Here is a 24,342-nt window from a genome sequence, read left to right on the forward strand (position 1 = left end):
CAGTATGTTGTGAGTTTAAGTCAACCTTAATAATCTCTGTCCAAGTTTTAGTGACGTTATATCCGGAACGATCAGTTACAGCCTTTAAGACCTAGGTTCAAGTTCTTTCATGGTCGACCAAAAGTTCCTCGACAGACTCTTTGACCTTTAACTTTTATTGTAATGAGGATGGTCAACACAGCTCTCACCACCTTTAATCGATGGTGAATGAGAAACTATTGTCGACGTTCTGTAAACCTCCTACCGGGTTTTTGGGAAGTGAGAATGTTTGGGAATTTGTGCGTGTTAGAATCTTGTACCACAATAACGGGAAAATGACGTCACTTCTATCTTATTTAGCTCAGAGAATATCGCTTTGTGTTGACTTCTCTGTTTTCAATGCATTTTCTTTTGCGTGTTTATCAATGCTCCGACTGAGAACTGCACCTCGGCGAGGCAATATCTTCTCTGCTCCCGAGGTACTACGTGAACCTGACGATGAGGCTGACCTGTGACCAGGCGAAGGTCGTACGACTGTATCCAGTTACATGCTCTTCGCGCAAGCAACTAAACCTCCTTGTACTAAGGAAGTGTTTTGACTCCTTAGGAATCAGGGGGGTGACAAGGATCGTCCGCAGAACAGTGAGTGGTGGCCTTATTGTCACCTCCATGGAATGGGGACAGGCCCAGCAAATAGCCAACATAGTAGAAATTAGCGAGATCAAGATACTAGTGGAAGCTCACACAGAGGACAACTTGGTGTTTGGAGTCATCTCCCACACCGAGATAGAACACCTTGAAAAAGATGAACCAGCCGAGCTGATAGGAGACCAGCTCTCAATAGTACGGAAGCTGACCAGCGTAACTGCACTGGTTGGTTACCCAAAGGATCTACCAAGCACTGTATTACTGGGATGGGAGAACATCCCAGTAAGACCGTATGAAAGAAGACCAACAAGGTGTTACAAATGCCAGAGGTATGGCCATCTGGCAAGGAAGTGTCGAGCTCGGGAGGTCTGTTGCATTTGCGGGACACCCGGGCACCAGCATACCAACTGCTCGGCGGCCGCCAAGAAATGCGCAGCTTGTGGTGGCTCTCATTCCTCCTCCAAGTGGAGGGAGGAGTGTAGGGTGGCTAAACTGCGAAGCAAGAAAAAACTTAGCTACAAGGAGACTCTCCTTGTAGTGAAGACCGAAGAAAAGAAGAATCAAGACCCCAACAAGACCATAGAAAAGACAAATCAAGACCCCCAAGAAGACCACAGAAAAGAAGCCAGAATTAAACAAGACCGTAACATTAAGAACATCAGCGTTTTTAGACTTTTGCGAGAATATACCAGAACAAGACCAAGAAGAAGAATGGAAATTGAAAAGCAAAAAGAACAAAAGGAAGAAGTCCAAAGAAAACGACTCTGGAAAAAAGCAGCTTCGGCCGAAATAGCCTAACGGCGAAGTGGCCAGTAATCCCCAAAACATGGAGCATCAATGCTGGAAATTAAAGAACTTTAACCTGCTAGTCACTGAGTATTAATGTACCAAATTCTTACTTTATTAAACTTTTTGTATATCCATGGTTTATAAAGACGCTGAATATATTTAAACTAGTAATAATCAATCAGTATTACCTGTGTAACGAGTGTGTGTGTGTGTGTGTGAGGGGGGTGGGGGTGGGTGGGCACTGTAGCTGCTATTGTGTTTCCTGTGTTTTAGAATGCCTGAGTGTGTTTTGTTGCCGAGTCTTTTGGAAAAATATAAAATGACCAGATATGTATCTCCCTTGAGTTTTAATTGTTAACGCCTGGTTTATGATCTTCGAATATCAGCTGAAACACTTTATAGTTGTTCAACTTCAGTAAAACATTATAACATCAACGAGGATATTAAAAAAAGAAAAAAAAATCCTCTAGGCAACAAAAGCTCACCACAAACACTGTCCAGGAAACATTCACCTCCTTCACAAATTTTCTTCACAACGTCTCTGCAAGTGTTCATCAGGCACACGCCATCAACCCAGCCTCCTTGTGACTTCACAGACTGTCTGTGTTAAGAAATTTGGAAGCACCAAAAGATTACACACCTGCGCTGATTTCACAGGAATATTAACCATCCTAAAGCTAACCTACCCAGCCTAACGCTACCCTAACCTGCCTTAACTAACCTAACCTACCCTAACCTAACATGACCTACCTTAATCTATCCTGATTTAACTTAACCTAACCTACCCTAACTTAATCTATCCTGATTTAACTTAACCTAACCTACCCTAACTTAACCGAATACTAGCCTAATCCCTCTGGTAGGCACAGGGTAATTAATTTTCAGGCGAAATAAACTGGGTTGTGTAATCTTTAGGTGATAAATACAAGGAAGCCAGTTTCTAAGATGTGTGTTTTTACACAGAGTTCAAAAAATTTCGTGACATTGTTTCTGAGGAAAACGCACACACACACACACACACGCACACACACACACACACACACACTACTACTTAATATTAAATATCCTAATACATAAGCAGCTATCCTAGCTGTGTTGAGTTAGTTGAGCCGCAGATCTACGCGGCATTAAGTGAATGTAGCCTCATAGTCAATATCTGCAACTGATGTCGGCTTTGGGGCCGATGCTCTCGTTCCCCTGAGGCAGAGCAAAGCCGACCGAAGGAGAGAGAAGGACAGTCGACATCTCATCCAGGCTGTAACATAACTTCTGGGCTGTTGCTTCTGTTCGGATATCACCTCCGCGAGTCTGGAGTAGAAGCATCTTGCACTTGGTCCCATCCCACCAGAGGCTGTGAACACTAGAGGAGTGAAGCTGCCTTGATCAACGTTCTCCCTGTCCCCGCGTCCAGAATCCTCGAGCACTGACGTCAACACGGACTTCGTTGGATGTGTTTGAAGTCCTATGTTGGCAAATCTCACCGGCCAATGGAAGGAGGGTCGGTTCTACCCTGACATCACGGCAGATTTCCTTCAACATATTTGCTGTGAGATCCCTTACTTCGTCATGCCTCATGCATATGAAGCCCCCTTATTTGCACACCATGGCGTGATCGACGTCATAGGAAGAGCCACACACGCATTGGGAGGGCAAACCTTCTACTGGCCTACCGTACCTTAGAGCAGTTGTTCTTAACCTTTTTTGAGTCACGGACCCCTTTGAGTATCTGGTGAAAGCTATGGACCTCCTCCGTAGAAAAATGCACATAAGCACATAAACACTCGATTCCATCCTGCAGAAGCACTTCCTCTGACATTGATAAGTTTGCATAGTTGTCTGCCTCCAACCTCCTCTTGCACAGTGGCAGCTTGGCCAGAAAAGCTTGAAGTCTTTCAGCAGCATCCATAATGGTGACTCCAGGGCCTTGAATCGCAAGATTCACCTCATTCATATGGCCAAAAATATCCTCCAAGTAGGCCAAGCCCTGAATGAACGCCTCACTCTCAAACTGTTCTGAAAGTGGGCTTTCTTTTTTGATCTCAAAAAAAGTGAAACTTCTGCTCGAAGTTCAATCAAGCGCTTCAAGATTTGTCCTCTGGAAAGCCAGCGAACTTCTGTGTGGTAGGGAAGAATTTCATATTCTGCTCCCATTTCTTGACAAAACCTCTTGAAAACGCGATAGTTCACAGCCCTGGGTCTGATGAAGTTGACGACTTTCACGAGTAGAAAAGACTTCTTTCAGAATTGCTGGCAGAGTCTTTGACGCCAATGCATGCCGATGTAGAAAACAATGGGTCACGATGACCTGAGGAGCTTCTTTCCTCACCAAAGCAGCAAAACCAGATGTGTTGTCAAGCATCGCAGGTGCTCCGTCTGTGCACAGAGTACCAAGATTTTTCTTCCAGTCGAAGTTTTGCTTAGCAAAGAAACTATTCACCATTTCTGAGATGTCGATGGCCTTTGTAGTTTCCAAAAGGGGCTCACAAAATAGGAATTCTTCTTTGATGGCATCAGCATGCATATGACGGACGAAAACCAGGAGCTGGCTGCACTGAGAGACGTCAGTAGTTTCATCCAGTTGCATGCTGAACGGAAAAAATATAGTGAATATAAATGTTAAAATTTTATCTGACCTTCACGGATCCCCTGAAGCCCACCCATGGACCCCCATGGACCCCAGGTTAAGAACCCCTGCCTTAGAGCATTGGCATCTGTAAATTCTTGTTTATTGAGACTGAAACCATTTGCCCTTATCGGTAACGTAGTTAACCAGTTCGAGGCGACCACCTCCTGTCCAATAGCTACTTTTTTTTACAAATTCTCTAGTACTTGCACCTACAGTTGCTGCAACTTACCACTCTGGCTGTGCTGTCGTTCTGTCGTAATGGACCTTCGCGTCTTGTTTACTTCACTGGTATTCACCTCCCCTGTTGCGTTCTGAGCTATTATATGGTCCGTGAGGGCTGCCGTGAGCTTAACTGAGTTTTGATGCTCGGTGGCAGCAATCTCCTCTGGATTGGTCAATCCCTTACCTTGCAGTCTCGGTGGTAGTGCAAGGAGTGATCTTTCTGCTGGGGCTAAGTGAGGGTGTTTCACTAATTTGGGAATGAAATTGATGCTGATAGCTTCTTCCAGAGGGTGGAGGAATAGTGCGCATCAGGTAGTTCCAGCAATGCTTGACTCCATGAGTGATTGCTGCCAAAGCCGCATGTGGCTCTGTGTTAGCAATTTCAGACAGAGCTTGGATTTCCCTAACCTTCTCATTCACCATTCCCGTTACGTACTCGGTCTTGAAGTCCGTCGTGCCGATTACTGCGCCTAGGTGTCTTTGGCCTTCCTTGTTATTTTGACCTCACTTCCACTGAACACCTCCATTGCCTGTTCATAATGTTCTGACTTTACAATGAGGAAGTAATTTCTTTCGTTTGGGTGGTACCCTATTTGTGGGCTTCGTGTTGTTACCAGGTCCCACCACTTTTTGATCTCCTCCACTTTTCCTGCTCCTGTAAGGTCATCAGCATACGCCACTTGCTTGACCTCAGTTGTTTCAAATTTTATTGTGTTGAAGCTCGGATAGGCCTATTGCGTACATTGCCATTGCAACAGGGTCCCCCTGCGTTGTTAACTCGGTTGATTGTCTGATGGTATCACCTCTTAGAGCCTTGTTGTTTACTATATAGAGGTCTGATTGATTCCTATAGGAGTTTTCAACATACATTGCAAAGCTTGGACACTTGAACTTGATGTTGTGCAGTGTGGCCTTGCGGTTAAGTATGTTGAATGCGTTTGAAGCGTCCACCACGAGAACGGCCTCATAATTACGCTGCTCAAATATCGTTCTCATGGCGTGAATGGCAGCTTCCCCTCCAGCCTGGTGGCCAGCACAAACTTGCAGGTTCCCTGCTGCTGCCCTGACATCATCCTTTACCACCTCCATTATGCATTTTCCGATGATCCGCCTCAGCACTTCCCCCACCCCTATAGGCCTAAATCCTGGATTCTTATCCAGGGGAATGAAGCGGCAGGCCATCAGAGCATGGAGGTGTTGGCAGCACGAGGATGCCAGCTTTATTGCAAGAACGGCAATGGCAGTGCAGAGATCACTTGCTGAGGGCCAAACTTGTTAGCGCTGAGGATGACTCTCCAACCGCTTGCATCCAGTCCTGAAGGGCAGGCACCTCCTCGAGTCTTCAGTGCCTTTTTCCACACCATCCCTCTTGTTATTTTCTCGAACAGGACAGCATTTGGTGGGATATAGTCACCCTGGAACCTGATGCCTTCGTCTTCCCTTGCAGGGGGATGTTTTTCTTTCAGTTGTTTTAATGTCTCTCTGTTTATTGGCAGCAGCCCACCAGAGGATTCCTCTGTGAGAGATCTTACCGCCAAAGATTTCTCGACAAAATAGATCAGCGTTTTTACAGATATATAGGGCCAAGTACAGAAACATTTAGCAGCGTCACGCGCTGAAATAGGTGATGCTGTTATGGTGAGAGAACCTGAAAGGAACTCTAAGCTTTCAGCTAAATTTTCTGATCCATTCCGCATTATCGGCAAAGAAGCGGGCAAAAAATTTAAAATTTGGAAGCCTAATGCACAAACCGCAGATGTAGTGCATGAGGGCCAACTTAAAAAGGGCCATCCAGATTTATTACCCAAGAATGGTAATGATGTCATAGACACATCTTTTCAACCAGTACACATACCAAGTGTACCTAATGATTATCGTTAAAATCTTCGTTCTGCAAACAAATATTAAAACACATTGAAACTTTTACAGCATGGCTTGGATCATCACTGTACTGCTCCTAGTGTTTTGTGGCACCTCTGTGTTGACTGGTATGTCCACGGAAATCTTTAAGCCAGGTGCGCTTGTTGCACCCCTTGGACGCGTTTTCATTGTTGAAGACGTGGTGAACATAAAATATGAGTTGCATGGACTGCTCAAGTTTCCAAGCCAGATGGAATCCATTGATGCTCAACTGCAGAGAGCTTTGACTGTCCCTGATGATCTCTGTAAGAATCGAAACAGCTCGGCAATGGTTTCACAAACTGTTGATCTTCAGCTATTTCGTCTCAGAACCCTTCACAAGATTATCGTGGCAGTTGGACACACTATTCCAGCGTCTAAGGATGATCTTGCACAGAAAATGCTTTCCCAAACGAGAAGAAAGCGAGGATTGTTTAGTTTTGTTGGTCTTATACAAAGCACTCTATATGGCACTGCGACTGCCGAGGATGTAGCTAAACTAGGAGACCGCCTGAACATTGTTAATCAAGCCGTTCTTAAACAAAATCTTGCTATAACTCAAACTTTTCATGCAATTAGTGCCCTGGAAACAAAAGTTCATGTGATTATTCCTGAGTCTAACCATTTATCTAGGGTTGTTTATAAGTTAAGGAATTCAGTCCCGAAGTTGGAGTGGCTCCTTTATTCTTCTGAGTATTTGCATGCTGCAGAAAGTTCTGCTCAAGATATAATTACTAACAAAAATTAACTATTCGCAAGCATCGTGGATGCAGAGTTAGGACTAGTGGATGCAAAGCTTGTGCCTGTGAAGACTCTTCTTGAAGCATTACAAATAGCCAAATTGAATTATCTTTTAACTCCAATTTTCACAGACTATGAGGTAGAATAACATTACCCTCTGTTGGAGTCAACTCTCACGCACAATTCTATTCTTATCCACATACCTATGCTAGGGCAACATAAATTTAAAGCATGGCATTTGGAACCCTTCCCTTTGTATTTTAATGACACACTGTATACTCTGGATAGACCAAAGGAACTTTTGCTAATTGACGAAAATTATACCTTGTTAGCATTGGATGATCCTAGGATATTGTCACGGTGTAAATCGTTATTTTTACATTTACACATACAGTATGTCCAGCCTATGTATTTGCATTTATTCCTGCTGCAGAAGGGATATGTGAATTGGCAGTCATACACACTAACGTAAGCACAGTGCTAACACAATGTAGTTATAGACTGGTTTCTATAAATCTGTGTTTCATGAGCATCTGCATACTGTGCAATATTTTTTTATTCTTTCCTGATGAAACTAACGTTATTTTTAAGTGCCAAGATGGTGGTAAGCAATTAGTTGTGTAAGGTTATTATAAGGCTCCTGATTACTGTGAAATAATTTGTAGTTCATTGAGGACCTTGCCTTCTCATCAGCATTTTGCATTGAATTTAAATCTTACTTCAGATTTAATTCCACTGTTTCAAGTTCCTAATTTACCTATTAGTAAACTCAATATTGTCTCAGAGAAGTTGAAAATTATTTCTTACTTGAAAGAGTCACATTTTGCTAATTTATAAGATGATTTGCCATTTTATTTTTCACTGGGATTTGCAATACCAAGTTTAACCATTCCTACTATTATGTTAATTCTGGCAGTGATATTTTGATTTTGTTATTATAAGTCAGTATCTTCCAAGTTGAACATTGCACATAATATAGTATCCCGTAAGACAGTTAAGTCTAGGACCCCAGTAATTAGTGAACCTATGGTTCTAGAGTCCCCAGCTTAGTGTCTACACATGTTTGTAACATGGTTAGGTTTATGTATAGGATGTATTCTATGAGACTAGTTAATTCCTCATGGAAGCTCCGAAGGTGGTGACCGAGCGATGTATTAGCCCCTTAGTTCTTATATAAATGTCAGGGCAGTACATTAAGTTTATATAATCATATCACCCCCTGTAACTTTCCACTGCCTATGAGGTTACATGATCACATCGCGTGATGGGTAAGTTCCTTGAGGAGCGGCCCTAAGAATCCTAGGTCAGGACAGAGAAGCCGGCTACTGCAGGCACTCTCACTCAACCACTCACATCAACAGGACATATTTTAGAAGTGCTATTTAACATAGCCTCCGTCCTCAGTTAACACTCATAGCACCAGTGATTAAGTTACGGTAATATACACTTGGAACTGTATATAATATATTTTCTTAATAAATACAAAAAAGACAGTTGGCTCCTGGGCCATTACCCCTCAAGAATCAATGATTAAGGGCCAGTTCACTACAGGGCTGTAGGAAGTGTGCCCGGGGAGCCGGCCAGGCCCTCTTTCCTTGGGAGAAGGTGGGCCTTGACCTCCAGTCGATCTGGATGGCGGCGGCTGGGAGGAACAGCTCCCCCATCACCTCCCCCTCGCAGGCTCCTGTAGTTTTATCCCCCCTGGATGACTGGGTGCCACACGAGTTGATTGAGTTCCTGTGGGCTACGAAATTAACCCAGTCCTCTCTCCCAGGGCAGACCTCTCAGGTAGCCCAGGCCACCCTGACCAACGACGCCATGGAGAGGCAGAAGTCCTCCCTCTCACCATTACAACAACTGGTGTGGCTGGGGATGGAGTGGGACACCTCCACTGCTTCCCTCCGCCTCTACCCAGACAATGCATGGCGAATACTCCGGCGCCTCTTTTTCGCCCCAATGTTGGCCAGCTTCACTAGCCGCTAGTGGGAGATCCTCCTAGGCTCCCTCAACTACGAGGCGGAAGTGGTACCCCTGGGTTGTCTGCTTCTCCACCGCCTCACCAGGGACATCAATGCGGTTATCCTGGTCGAACCCAGGGATCTCGCACATCCCATGCCTCCTCACTTGTCCGCCCTTCTACTCCCCTGGCTGTCTCTCGACGCGCTGCGCCGTTGGACGCTCTGGGTCCCATCAGCGCCAACCTTTTTCGTCGCTTCGGACCCCGACATAGAGTGGGGTCCAGCAGTTCGGGAGCTGGACAGACGAGAGGAGGGCGGCTCACATCAACGTATGAGAGCTGTACATGGCGTGGAGATTCTTGGAGGACAACCAGACTACCCAGGACGAAGCCATCTGCTTCGAAATGGACAGCACAGCAACAGTTATTTGCCTCAACAGGCAGGGCACGTCACGCTCAGCCCAATTGCTGTCACTCTCGGAGCAGATCTTCAAGGAGGCACACCACCGGAATATCCACCTGTCCACTCGCCATGTCCCAGGAATCGAGAACGGCTGGGCCGATACTCTCTCCTGCTTCAAGTGGACGTCAGTAGAGTGGACACTACGCCAGTGTTTTTCAGTCATTGATAGAGCGGTGGGGTCGGCCGGAGGTGGACCTCTCTGCCTCTCAGACATCCCCGCTCAGCTCTCAGCTTACTTGAGTCGGTTGATGCTGACACTAAACAGGGGCCCAGACGCCTTCACGGAGGACTGGAACATGTTCGCACCCCATTGCTCCAAGGTCCTGCTATGGGCCTGCCACAAGCTTCACAGGTTCAAGGGGAAGGTTCTGCTCCAGGCCCCCTACTGGCCGGCTCAACCATGGTTCTCAGAGCTACTCGGCTGGTGTCCGCATCCACTGATGTTGGGGAACGCCTACCTCTTTGATCCCCTAGTTGCCAGGCTACAGAGATCACATCACTTACACTTGTGGAGTTTTTCCGTTCCTCCCTGAGCAGACTGTATTCGCCTGAGTAGTGGAGGATATCTTGTCAAGACTAAGATCCTCCACTACTCGACAATACGAGTCCTGCTGGAAAGCCTTCCAGCAATACCTCAAGGAGCAAGGAGCTCCCACGCCCACTGAAAGTGTAGTTCTAGAGTTCCTATCATCTCTAGCGCACGTGCGAGGCAGGTCTATCCTGACCCTTTCAGTCCACCTGCCTGCCCTCACCGACCCGCTGGATTACGGGTGCAAGGTGAAGGTTAACAACACGTGAGTTACCCTGCTGAGGTGGGTCCTGTTCCACCAACGACCACCTGCTAGACCACCCCATACCTTTTGGTCCTTGGAGAAAATCCTCACTCTTCTGGGCTCCTTCAGTCCTGTGAACTATACTGACAACCTAGGCGTCCTAGCCTAAGGGTCACTTATGTTGTCTGTTTTTCTTATGTTCTTGTTACTATGAAGGCTTTACCGTGACATGGATTAATCCGGTATCTGTCTCACCCCAGGATTCATTCACCATCCGGCCATCAAAGGACCACCTACTACAGAAGGCCCTGTTCCTCGTAGCGCTGGCCATGGGCTTCAGGTCCTCCCAGCTCAAGGCACTCACGAGGTTCGACCACTAGACCTCCTTCATCCAAGGTGATTCTGCAGTGTCCCTGGCACTTTCTCCCACTTCCCTGGCGTAAAATGAGTGGGAGAACCATAGGCTCCAGCGAGTAGCTGTTCCGGTATGGAAGGTGGAGGGCGAGCACCACCGACTCTGCCCGATCAGGACCCTCAGCCAGTACCTCCCCGCTACGGCCGATCACACCAACGGCTAGCATCATCTCTCCGTTCATCCTACGTCGGGGCGCCCGCTGTCAGTCAGAAGACTGGCAAACAGGTTGCGGCAGGTTATAGAGGAAGCTGACCCTGGGAAGGCCCCACAACGTAGGATGTAGCGGCTTCACTGGCCTTCCTGAGGACCCACCACCCCTCACAGCTCCGGAAAGGGGGTCAGTGGAAATCGTCTTCCTGCTTCATAACAAGATACCTGTCACACCAGGTGTCAGACGCACCCTGCGTGACAATGGGTCTCACCCCTCAACCCACAGACAGCACGCTAGTTAATACAAATTCTATGATACACATTCTTTAAAGTTTTCCGTTTTCTTCAACTACTAGTAGCAGCCTAGACTTATTTAGATGTGTTAAGGTTTGGCCCTGTCACCTCCTAAGGGTGATATCTTATGAGGTCTAATAGCAAGTGCACTAGCTTCTCTCATACCCAAAATAGGCTTTTCAAAACGCTTCAGAGTCCTATTATATCGCCAGCCAGCCGAGTGGAGAGGAGTTTTTACATTGATGGAGTTTGTATCCCCCACTGAGGTCTTTACGACAGGCAGGGATACGGCAGGTCGCGTGTTTATGAACCAAATCATCAAACTTTCCAGAAATATACTAAACTCTCTATTTTCCCTGTGTTTTATATCTTTACTTATTGTGTGTTAAAGTATTAATTAATCTTACAATATCGATGGTGTTATGGTATCAGGGTGTGTTAAAGTATTATGGTTATGTGTGTTATGTTATTAGGGTATGATACAGCATTAGTGTTGCGTGTGTTATTTTATGTGGGTGTGTTATTTTATGTGGGTGTGTTATAGTATAAGTTACAGCATTAGTCTTAAGACATCATTATGTTATGATATCAGTGTATCTTCCAGTATTTGTGTTATTGTATTAATATTACAGTATTTGTGTGTTACAGTTACAGTTATGAGTGTTGTTCATCAACACGCCGACTGCACATAACAGTTCTGGTTGCTACGAAAAAAAAAATCCAAATTGTGCCTCACTTTATGTGTCATGTCATACAATGATTAAATTTCGTCATGCAATATTCTGTATCGTATAATAAGCTTTGCCTCGAGTACAGATACTGGAACTTTTATATATTATTTCGGATGCGATTAGTAAATAGATATATATTATGCCGGGAAACATATAAAACTCTTAAACTTTTAAATACCGATATCATATTTTCCCGAGCACATTATATATCAATCCTGTAAGTGGAAGGTCTCGTGGTCTCCCTTCCCACATTAATATCACCCCGAGGAAAAAATATGGAAGTGAAAAATCATTGGTTGGTATGTAGGAAGGGAGGTCGGTGTGGGAGAGTTAAAGGTTCTGGCAAGCTGGGATGGATCCTGGCCGCCTCACACCATATTGTATTAATCTGCCTCGACCAGACAAATTCTCGTTTAATATTTAAAAAAACAGAAAATTTCCCTGAGAATTAAACGACGTTTGAAGTATGTTCATTTAAATATACACATAAATGCACATTTGATCATACAAATACATGTACACATACTCACACATACATAATAAAAAATGAGCCTCTTTCGTATTGCTGGCGACATCATATTGTTTGTTTTCAACCGAGGAAAATATAAACACGAATACTTACACTACTAAAAGTTTCATGAACACACACTATTAAAAGTATCATACAGAATCAATGTGAGATGGAAGCTTATTATGTATGTTTTTATTGCAATAGCACGACGAGACAATAGTGGCACTCCTCTCCACCAGTCAGTGCTGAACTTATCTTCCTCCCCTTTGTTTTCATCATACAGAAAAGATGAAATGTAATTGATCAACAACAACCTCTTCCTTGACTTCACCTATCTCCTCACAAGATTAGGTTCCCACTGGCAATCTCTTTTATTTATTTTTTGTCAGTCATTCGTCTTCCCAGAGGAAGAGTGGGCGAATTGTGTTGACTCTCCAAGGCGGCGCCACGAACACCCACCACTCACTCCTGGTTCGTAATATTAGAGTTTTCCGATCCTGGCCCAGCTAAGTCTAATTGGAAAATTCACTAGGAAATATATTACATACCTACATATATTACATTCATCAAATTTTACATATGTGACTGAATATTTTTCTCATAATATCTCACTTCTGGTCGTATTATTGGTGTATTCCGAACCTGCTTCACCTGAGACTAATCGGAAAATCCTTATGAAAGTGGTGAATATTATCCCTCACAGCTTATGTTACCTGGTTATTAAATACCCAAACGCTACCTGGAGGGATAGGATAGGTAATGTTAGGTCAGATCAGGTTAGGTTAGGTTAGGTTAGGTTAGGTTAGGTTAGGTTAGGTTAGGATGGTTAATCTTAAAGTGAAGTAATGTGGGAGGAGTGGTTCTTCATGTGATCCAATATATATTTTATTTTTTTTTTTTTATTTCGTGTAGATCCACAATTGAAACGTGGATAAGATAAATCTTGATAAAATCACACAGGAAAAAGGGAACAATGGAACACCTTAGCTTTCGTCCTCATTCAAGACATCTTCAGAGGCAACTGAATTACAATGAGTGAATGAATAAAGGCTAGGGACAGGAGGTTCAGTGAAAGTTTAAAGGGGAGGATGGAAGGGAATTTTTAATGAGAAAAAAAGGGTGCCGTGGCTTAACACAGCTTGCGTGTGGGCGATGAGGCAGTGCCGTGATTGGTGGAGGGAGCTCCACCACACTCGGACTTGGCGACAGGGGGTTGGGACCAGGAGATAGGCGGCTCCAGGCGTTGGTCATGTCGGGCAGCGGACTGTATCACTGTTTGGAAGACCGTCACCGCCGTGAGTGCAGTTCGAACCCAAAAAACGAACAGGGTGGGTGCACACAACCAAAAGAAAACTATAAATAAAGCTAGGAAAAACGAAAGGTAGGTTAGTTGTAGGGTTGTTTTGGGGAAAGGTGAAGGTATAAAGTCTTTGAGCTTTTGTCAAACATGAACGGAGCGAGTTGGAGGAAGAGTTTTGAGTCTTTGATCTTGAAATGTCAAAGTACTCATAGCATGGAAGGATGAGCGTATCGTAGGAGAGGTTTTTGGTGAGAGCAGGAGAAAGATTTTGAGCTTTTTTGTAAAATTTTGAGTGAAGGTTGAGAGGAAAGTTAGGATTAAATTTTTTATTTATTTATTGATTTATTTATTTAATCTTTTTTTTTTTTTTGGGGAGTGAGTTGTTGGGTTGGGTTGTTTTTCTATTTTGAGGAAATTGTTGGATTTGGTCGTGTATGTTGGGTTTTGTTTGGGGGAATGTTAGGTTTGGGATTTTGGTTAAAGTCAGGTAGGTTAGGTTTTGTTTTGTTTTGGGAGGACTTGTTAGGTATGGTCAGTGGTTGGTTGGGTTCACCTATTCTATTGGTGGGGGTTGTTAGTATAGGCTGTTAGTATTTTATTTTTCACGCCTGAGCCGCACAGAGAAGCTGCGGCGGAGGCAAGCGCCACGCCATCCCCCCCCTTTTTTTTAGAGTTCTGGGTGGGCTTTTTTACAGGTACTCTGCCTTTGTGCATTAAGTAACTCATTATTTAAATTGTTGCGGAACTCGGCAACTTCAGATCTCGTTATCAGGTCATCCTCAACCATCAGGTCTCCAGGTAAGGTGAGGTCGCCCTCTGTGGGACTTTAGTGGAATTTTCCTTGCAGATGCCCTGAAATTCTAACTGGAATCGAATTTCTTTGTGATCGCTGTTAACAAGTTCGTTCCGTACCTTGGTGGATTCATAAGAACATAAGAAAATAAGGAGTCTACAATAGGCCGGTTGGCCTGTGCATGGCAGCTCCTGTCGAGAGTTACTACCACTCTCTATCATCCATGAATCTATCTAGCCACCTTTTGAAACTTTCCAGAGTTCCCGCACTTACTATAAAGTTGCTAAGCTTGTTCCACTCGTCCACCACCCTATTTGTGAACCAGTTTTTTCCTATCTCCCTCCTAAACCTAAACTTATCCAACTTGAATCCGTTGCTCCGAGTCCTATCCTGCTCGGATATTATAAGAACTTTATCTATATCCCCTTTATTGATTCCTTTCACCCACTTAAATACTTCTATCATATAAAAACATAAGAACATAAGAAAGTGGGATACTGCAGGAGGCCGACTGGCCCATACAGGGCAGATCCCTTTCACACCCATCCCAGCACTTCCATGTGCCTATCCAACTTCGTCTTGAAGCTCCCTAGCGTCCCCGATCCTACTATAGCACTCGGTAGCCTATTCCACATATCCACAACTCTATTACCAAACCAGTGCTTGCCTATATCCTTTCTGAATCGGAATTTATCTAATTTAAAGCCATTTGTTCTAGTTATTTCGTTATTACTGAGCTTCAGAACATCTTCCATTTTACCCTTGTTAATCCCACTTACCCACTTGAACACCTCTATCATATCTCCCCTAACTCTACGCCTCTCTAATGAATGCAAGCCTAAGCTTTTCAGTCTTTCTTCATATGGAAGGTTTCTAATATTATGGATCATTTTTGTCATTCTTCTTTGTACTCTCTCCAAAGAATCTATGTCCATTCTATAATAAGGACACCAGAATTGAACCGCATAATCCATGTGTGGCCTCACTAATGCTAGGTAAAGTTTCAAGATAACGTCAGCAGTTCTGTTACTCACACTCCTAGATATGAACCCAAGAATCCTGTTTGCCTTGTTGCGAACGCTAATACATTGTTTTCTAGGTTTCAAGTCGTTGCTAACAAATACACCTAGATCTTTTTCACAATCTGAGTTTTCTATTTCCGTGTTACCTAGTTTATACTTAACGTTTGTATTCGTCTTCCCTATCTGTAGTACCTTGCATTTATCAGTATTAAAATTCATTTGCCAGTCTACTGACCACTCATGTAAGGTATCTAGATCTCTTTGAAGGTGTTCAAAGTCACTGTCTGAATTTATCACTCTCCCCATTTTGGTATCATCTGCAAATTTACTAATCCTACTAGTTATACCTAAATCAAGTTCATTATTGAATATAACAAACAGCAGAGGGCCTAATACAGATCCCTGGGGAACTCGGCTTTTGACGGCACCCCAGTCTGACTTTAATCCATTTATGCTGATTCTTTGTTTCCTACCAGTTAACCATGACCTAATCCATTTTAATACTGATCCACCTATTCCATGTGCTTCTACCTTCCTTATCAATCTCTCATGAGGGACTCTATCGAATGCTTTACTGAAATCTAAATATATTATATCATATGACTTATCATTGTCTACCGCTTCAAATACTTCTGAGAAAAAGCTAAGCAAATTTGTGAGACAAAAACGTCCCTGGGTGAACCCGTGCTGAGAAGAACGAATTAAGTTGAATGTTTCAAGGTGTCTTCTGATTTTCGTAACAATAATTGACTCTAGCAACTTGCCTATGATTGACGTGAGACTAATGGGACGGTAATTTGATGCAATTGATTTAACACCTTTTTTGAAAATCGGAACTACATTTGCAAGTTTCCAAGCTTCTGGCACTAGGCCCGATTCTAATGACTTATTAAATAAAACTGCTAATGGATTACTCAACTCATTTCTACATTCTTTTAATATTCTAGCATATACCTCGTCTGGACCAGGCGATTTATGAGGCTTCAGTTTGTTAATTTCTTTAAGCACATCTTTACTAGTAATATTGATATTCATCAACATATTTTCTATACTGTCGTTATATACCTTATGAACTTCTGGTAACTGTGCTAGGTTTTCATTTGTGAATACGGAGCGAAAATGACTATTTAACGTACTACACATTTCTAACTCATCATCAGTCATTTCTCCTGTCGTAGTTTTAAGGGGACCTATTGTATCTCTAACCTTTGATTTATACAGTTGATAAAAAGCTTTGGGGTTATTTTTCGATTCGTTTGCTACCTTGATTTCATAATTTCTCTTTGCTTTCCTAATTTCTGTTTTTACCTGTCTTGTTAGGTTCTGATAGTAACCAAGTAAGTGATTTTCGCCTTTCTTAACTTTTCTATATACTCCTTTCTTTTTCCCTAGAAGATCTAAGAGTCTATTATTCATCCATTTTGGTTGGTTCCGTATCGATCTGAATTTTCTTTTGGGGATATGTTTATTTGGAGCATTATGGATTGTCACAATAAATTGTTCATAAGTAGCTGCTAAATTAAATTCGGGGTTCTCCCGTCCTAAATTGACAGTTTCCGGAGGTGTGGGGGGGATTAATCTTTTGACCATAGTGCTTTCTTGTTAAGTTCCTCTTTTATGTCAATAAAGTCTTAAAAGATTTTCACCTCATTCTCTCCTCATCTCATCTGTCTTTTTCATATTTCCCTCAGGTCACCTGAAGATTAGCCCCAGCTTAAATTTCACCCTATGAAACGCTATCTGGGGGGTTTATATTCAGTTAGGTTAATGTTGTTGCAGATAAGAGTACGGTTAGAATAATTTAGGTTAGTGTAATGTTTTATTAGGTTAGGTTTTTTGTATTATGTTATATTACGTTTGGTTAGGACAGGTTAGGTTAGTGTAATGTTATATTAGATTAAGTTAGGTTAATTTAGGCTAGGTTAGCTTTAGTTGGCATTAGGATGGTTAATCTTAAGGTAAACTAAGCTAGGAAGCTAATTTTCAGTTGAGCCTTGTATATTCTATCCTCTCATTCTAAATCGTTCTCCTCACCCTACTCCTAAATCTCAGAACAACATCCCTAGTGCATGTCCTCTCCCTGTCCCGAAGAATTACACCAATCATATTTTACTGTGTTTCACTAAAGTACCTCGCATGGCACTTCAAACATTCTTTAATTTTGCTGATTTACACTCCACCTGTTACTTCTCTTATGTATCATCACTTAACCAAAGCTAACCTAACTTTTCCAATAAGCTAACCTAACCTAACCTAACCTAGCCTGTCATAACCTAACCTAATCTAATCAACTTTGACTTAATCTAACCTAAAGTGTGTTCCTACAGCTGCAAAAAGTCATCATGTAATTGTTTAGGTTTTCCTTCGAAAATATATAAATTACTGACTTGGTGGCCTGACTTTCTTGTGACTGGATTTGCTTTTTTCATGGTTTTCCAAACATGATGTACTCACACAAGTTTTCCTAACCTGTAGCAGATACTGGGTAGATATTTAGTCTTAATGGAGAGAGAGAGAGAGAGAGAGAATACTTACATATATTGCCAAGTGCTTATGTAATTTTCAGTGCATAATCACACATCTAAGAACGGTGTGGGGAAGAACTTATTTTACTGCTGTGACGGTTTGCACTGAATAGCGTCAGCACTCAGCAATCCGTGTGCAGGCTCCCAGCAGGTGAAATTTTGCGGATTATATATTAGCGGTATCATTTTCTGTGACATCATTAATTAATTATTCTCAAATAATTTAAATGCGTCTTTTTTTGGGGGGTAATAAAAGACGGGTCGTGCGCTTGGCAGTGGTGCCGTGTACCATACTATACTGTACCCTGTCTGTAGGATCCCTGTTCATGGGCTATGCCACAACTGCCCATCCCGCGATATTCCAGATATTGCTTTGCGATCTACTGGTAGATCACGATCGACGTTTTCGCTACCCCTGAACTTAATATTTATTCCTACATCTAAAGTGTTATCATATATTTTAAGGAATTCCCACGGAGAATTAATGTATAAATATATTGTTAAGTTCCTAAATGATCAATAACTTTGAATTGTTAATGAAAGCAGCAAGAGTTGCCATGGGAGTCACTTGAGTTACTTGAGAGTCACCTTAGTCACTTGGGCCACCTGAGAGTCCCAGTTACCAACAGTCAATGAATAGGGTAAAATAGTTCCGTCATGAGGTCGATGTAACGTTCCCGCTGGCTCAAGTCATAAAAAGTTTGATTATAATCATGAAACTCAACAGTCTATTAACTACGATCACTTCTTTTTAGGTTAGGTTTTAATTATAACTTTCTATTTGGTGAAAATTCCCAACAGCTCGAGAAATAAACGTTTTATGTAAATTAAAGACAAATTAAATGCAAGGTAAAAATATTAATTCGAACTCGCAGTCTGATAGAAAGACAAACTTAACTTCTTAAATGAAAGTGTCCCATTTGCCTAACGATCCATTAGAGACAGTTCAGTTACAGTGCACACAAGGAAGAACTGTAACCGGCACTGCACTCGACCACTTTTACTTCCCCAAATGCGAAGTCGGATACCCAGTCGCATATAAGAGGACGGAGTGACCCGGACGCGAACCAGTTACCCTTAGAAAAGGAATTGAGGTTTCTAAACCACTCGACCGCTTCATTCCAGATAGAAATTGAAGACACAGAGGAAGCAAATAGTCAGCATAACTTGTAATAACTCAAAATGTATCGGCCAATATGATTGTTTAATAGAAAAATTGATGTTTAGAAAAAAATTATGATGGAACGAGACGAAATAAAACTGCACTAACAAGAAGACTAACATGATCTTGATAATAAAGTTGAAGGATGATAATGAGAAGCATTAAATGAGAAGAAGAAGAAGAAGAAGAAGAAGAAGAAGAAGAAGAAGAAGAAGAAGAAGAAGAAGAAGAAGAAGAAGAAGAAGAAGAAGAAGAAGTGCTAGAGTAAGAAGAGGAGGTTTTTGGAGAGAGAGAGAAAGAACGACACCCATACACCCCACTCGCCCACAGTGGGCCCCACACACAACCACAAACAAACACGGGTCCCTCTGCACCGTATTTGCCTCTTCTTAAACCAAATATTGAGGTTTTCAATTCAAGCTGTCAAGTGTTTGTTGAAGAGACTGATTCCATAAAGTGAGAAGTTTACCTGGAGAAGCTTTCATTTTACATAATACAGTACCCTTTTTAAAGCAGCTGACCCACTATGGTAACTTGTACGTCATCCTCAAGAGTCACAATCCATTCTCGAGTATAATGGCTCTCGTGGATCAATAAGGCCAACCTCGACCTCCTGACTAACACAACCTTGCTACCATCGTAGATCAAAGCCTCACTTGAGTGGGGGGAGAACCGTGATCAATCTTCCTCAAAGAGTCTCTCCACTTATTCGAAAATGTTTTATCAACTATGGCCTGTCGCTTAATGAAAACATTATGATCCGCCACACCACACTAACGAAGGTAATTTGAATATCTTTGAGAATTTCCCATCATAGCTTCAAATGATCAAGGTTTTAAACACTGCACAGTAATTATGCCTCAAAATTTAAATTGAGTTGTTAATAGTCGAAGACGCCTTCATGCACCGTGAAGAATGTTACTACTTGCCTGAAGTTATCAACATGTAAATTTATTTCAGAAATTCCTTTGCCAGTTTTAAGTGATTAAGGATTCGAACTTCTGTAATTATGCTTCAAAATTGTAAATGAATCATTAAAACTCCAGACGCCATTAAGCATTATGAAAGTTGCTACTTGAGCTCTAAGACATACTGTATGTGAGTGAGTTATTATCTACCTAAAAATTCACAAGAATAATCTAGGAAAAACACACAATCATTTTGTTTACACGTTACAGAGAGAAATATTGTTAGTTGTGAAAATTGAAAAAAATTAAACATTTCAACTTTGGGTTTCAAATTCAGATAATCGAGGTCAAATGATCAGCGTTATATTTTTATTTTTAAGACACGGAAACTTTTAGATATTGTTCACAAACTGGTTGATGAATTTCTTTTGTTTTTCAAGTTATTTTCTTTTGCTAACCAGTTTAAAGAGTAAAAACACTAACACTTTAAACTGGTAATTTAGGGAAACCAGATTTTGGTATTGCTTTGTAGGAGAACATCTATTACATCAGTAAGATAGATAGATAGATAGATAGATTTAGTAAAATCGTAATACAAGTCTACATTGTTTCAATATGTATATAGATAATGTAGGTATGCAATGTACAGTATCTTAAAGGTGCTGGTATACGCAAACTGTACCTCGACAGCGCAGGTATCCAGACAACATACATAGACAGTACAGGTATTCATAGACAGCACGGGTATACAAGCAATTTATGTAGACATTGTAGGTATATAAGCAACATATATGGACAGTGGCTGATATAAAATTATCATACATACAAAGTGAAGGTAAACAATGTACTGTACATAAACAACACCGGTATATAAATATTGCATTATTTAAAATGGAAAAAAAATCATAAATTATGTTGCATATTTCCACTTGTTTCTGGTCATGTCTGCATTAAGCCAAATATCTAATTCACATATACGCAATAGCAGTGATTTAATTGATAAACTCAAGAAACACAATGAACCTTGCGAATTAATAAGTTTTGATGTAAATTCACTGTTCACTAGAGTACCTGTGAAAGACCTACTTTCATTTCTTAAAGATAAATTACAACTGCTAGATTTAACTATTGAACATGATACTTTCCTGAAATTGATAGAGTTATGCATAACTAACAATGTGTTTAGAGCAAATGGGAAGTTCTACAAACAAATATTTGGTATGAGCATGGGTAATTGTCTTTCTGCTCCTCTAGCCTGTATATATATGGAGTTTTTTGAGTCTAGATTACTTCCCAATATAGTGGACTTTATTCCTCCATGGTATAGATATGTAGATGATGTTCTTTGTCTTTGGCCTAAAAACAGTGACCCATTGGAATTTTTAGACAAGCTTAATAATATTGTCCCTAGTATCACATTCAAAATTGAAAGAGAAATAAATGAATCCCTTCCATTTCTTGATATGCTAATCATGAGAAATGGCCAAAACTATAAATTTAAGGTATATAGAAAGCCCACACAGGTAGACAGTTTCATTCACTTTTTATCGAATCACCTTGAGTCTACCAAAATGTCAGTTTTTTCTGTTATGTTTTTAAGATGTCTGCGTATTTGTGACTCTGAATTTATTGACGATGAATTGAAACACATTCGTTCTATTGCACATAAACTCGGGTACCCTTCTGTGTTTGTTGATCGTTGTTTCAAAAGGGCTAAAAAATCCTTTCATTCCTCTCAAACCAGACATGTTCCTACACTTAAGAATATTTTGACTCTGCCCTATCGTAATGAATTTGTCCCGTTAGTTCGGTCCCTCAAGCTTCTAAATATTAATGTTGTTTTCAAGTATGACTCCACCATTACCAATATGTTAATAAGGAATAGCCCATGTTTGAATGTAAATGGAAGTGTTTATTGTGTTCCATGTAGCAAATGTAATTGTAATTATGTAGGTCAGACAGGAAAAACACTGCAGCTTAGAATCAAACAACATAAGTATAATATCAGAACTGCATCTGAAAGCAGTGCCTTGTTTGTTCATGTTAGGAATAATAATCACCCCATTGCTTGGGAAAAAAGCTTAGAAGTATTCAAATCATCTTGTGTCACAGAAAGACTTCTTGTTGAAGCTAGTTTGATTAAGGAATTAAAATCAATAAACCTTAGTGATGGTCAGTTCAAAACTGATAATATGTTACATAAATTTATTTGTCAGTGGCCCAAGGTTAAAAATGCTTTGAAAACCTTTGATCTAGATGTATGATAGTTATTCTGTGGGTCCCTTTTTTCTGACCTGACTTGGCTAGTCACGTCACCTCCCTTCTCTTAAGCTCCTCTACGTGTGTGTTGGTGTGGGGATTAGTGGATGTCATCATTTTGACCTGACCTCATGTTTTTAGGTCACCCTGTATAATTGTAAGCCTCTCTTGTCCAATAATCCAGTTGCCTCTGAAGATGTCTTGAATAAAGACGAAAGCTAAGGTACTCCGTTGTTTCCATCTTCCCGTGTGATTTTATCAAGATATATATATATATATATATATATATATATATATATATATATATATATATATATATATATATATATATATATATATATATATGCTAACAGAATTGCCGCCCTCCGGGCGGCTCATCCACTAGGCAACGGTAGGACGCCACACTCCGGGAGACTCCACATTGTCTCACTGTTCAGTCCCCAAAACCTCTTTTTCCACCAATAGTTCATTAACGGTGTATGTAAGTTCCACCATGTTTTTCACTACAATGGTACAGCAAAGTATAATTTTTTAGCATTAACTGTTGATATTTGATTGTCTAATCATCACTACATATAACACCACCCACCATCACTACATATAACACCATCCATCATCATTACATATAACACCATCCATCATCACTACATATAAAACCATCCATCATCACTACATATAACACCACCCATCATCACTACATGTAACAATATCCATTATCACTACATATAACATCATCCATCATCACTACATATAACACCATCCATCATCACTACAGATCGGTAAAGTGGTTTTCGTGATTCTCGTGCAGACACACACGGTAGGACGCCACCCTCCGGGAAGCTCCACATTGTCTCACTGTTCACTCCCCAAAACTTCTTCTATCAATATTTCATTAACGGTGTATGTAAGTTCCACTACAACGGTACAGCAAAATATTTTTTTTTAGCATTAAACTGCTATTATTTTTTGTCTAATCATTACTACATATAACACCATCCATCATCACTACATATAACACCATCCATCATCACTACATATAACACCATCCATCATCACTACATATAAAACCATCCATCATCACTACATATAACACCATCCATCATCACTACAGATCGGTAAAGTGGTTTTCGAGATTCTCGTGCAGACACACACGGTAGGACGCCACCCTCCTGGAAGCTCCACATTGTCTCACTGTTCACTCCCCAAAACTTCTTCTTCCATCAATATTTCATTAACGGTGTATGTAAGTTCCACTACAACGGTACAGCAAAATATATATTTTTAGCATTAAACTGTTATTATTTTTTTGTCTAATAATAACTACATATAACACCATCCATCATCACTACATATAACACCATCCATCATCACTACATTTAACACCACCCATCATCACTACATATAACAACATCCATCTTCACTACATATAACACCATCCATCATCACTACATATAACACCATTCATCATTACTACAGATTGGTAAAGTAGTTTGCGAGAGTCTCGTGCAAACACGCAAACAAACAAACCTACCCACAAACAGACGGGCAGCTCATTTGCTAGGCCACGGTAGGACGCCACCCTCCGGGAGATTCCACATTGTCTCACTGTTCAGTCCCCAAACTTCTTCTTCCATCAATAGTTCATTAACGGTGTATGTAAGTTACATCATGTTTTTCACTACAACGGTACAGCAAAGTATATTTTTTTAGCATTAAACTGTTATTATTATATTGTCTAATCATCACTACATATAACACTACTGCTATATGTAGTGATGATGGGTGGTGTTATATATATATATATATATATATATATATATATATATATATATATATATATATATATATATATATATATATATATACATATATATATATACACACACACACACACACACACACACTAGTGGAATCGCAGCCCTCTTTCGCTAGGCCACGGTAGGACGCCACCCTCCGGGAGGCTCCACATTTTATCACTGTAGTGCATTAAGGTGTCTGCTTTGATCCTGACTTTGTACTCTTTGGAAGGCATGTTTTCCAGGGCATTTTTGAATGACTCCACATACTTGTTGCGCTCATGCAGCTTTTCTTGGATAGATCTAACAATGTCATGTCTTCACCTTGAATGTTGCCACAACTGATAGTAGTCTGCTTTTCATGATCTCCCATGAAGTA

At 41.2% G+C, this 24,342-nt stretch overlaps 1 protein-coding gene across 1 annotated transcript; it reads right to left on the reverse strand.

The window, feature by feature from the left end:
* Nucleotides 1-3,550: 3,550 nt before the first annotated feature.
* LOC121871993 (protein ZBED8-like) lies at nucleotides 3,551-4,000 on the reverse strand. Its single transcript, XM_042374614.1, has one exon. The coding sequence runs from the start codon at nucleotides 3,998-4,000 to the stop codon at nucleotides 3,551-3,553; it is 450 nt and encodes a 149-aa protein (XP_042230548.1).
* Nucleotides 4,001-24,342: the final 20,342 nt, after the last annotated feature.

The sequence above is a fragment of the Homarus americanus genome, unplaced genomic scaffold (assembly GCF_018991925.1).
Source record: "Homarus americanus isolate GMGI-L3 unplaced genomic scaffold, GMGI_Hamer_2.0 scaffold51476, whole genome shotgun sequence".
NCBI classification, from domain to species: Eukaryota; Metazoa; Arthropoda; class Malacostraca; order Decapoda; family Nephropidae; genus Homarus; species Homarus americanus.

Coding starts and splice junctions, on each gene's coding strand:
- LOC121871993 (XM_042374614.1), bottom strand. CDS start 4,000: ATGCAACTGGATGAAACTACTGACGTCTCTCAGTGCAGCCAGCTCCTG.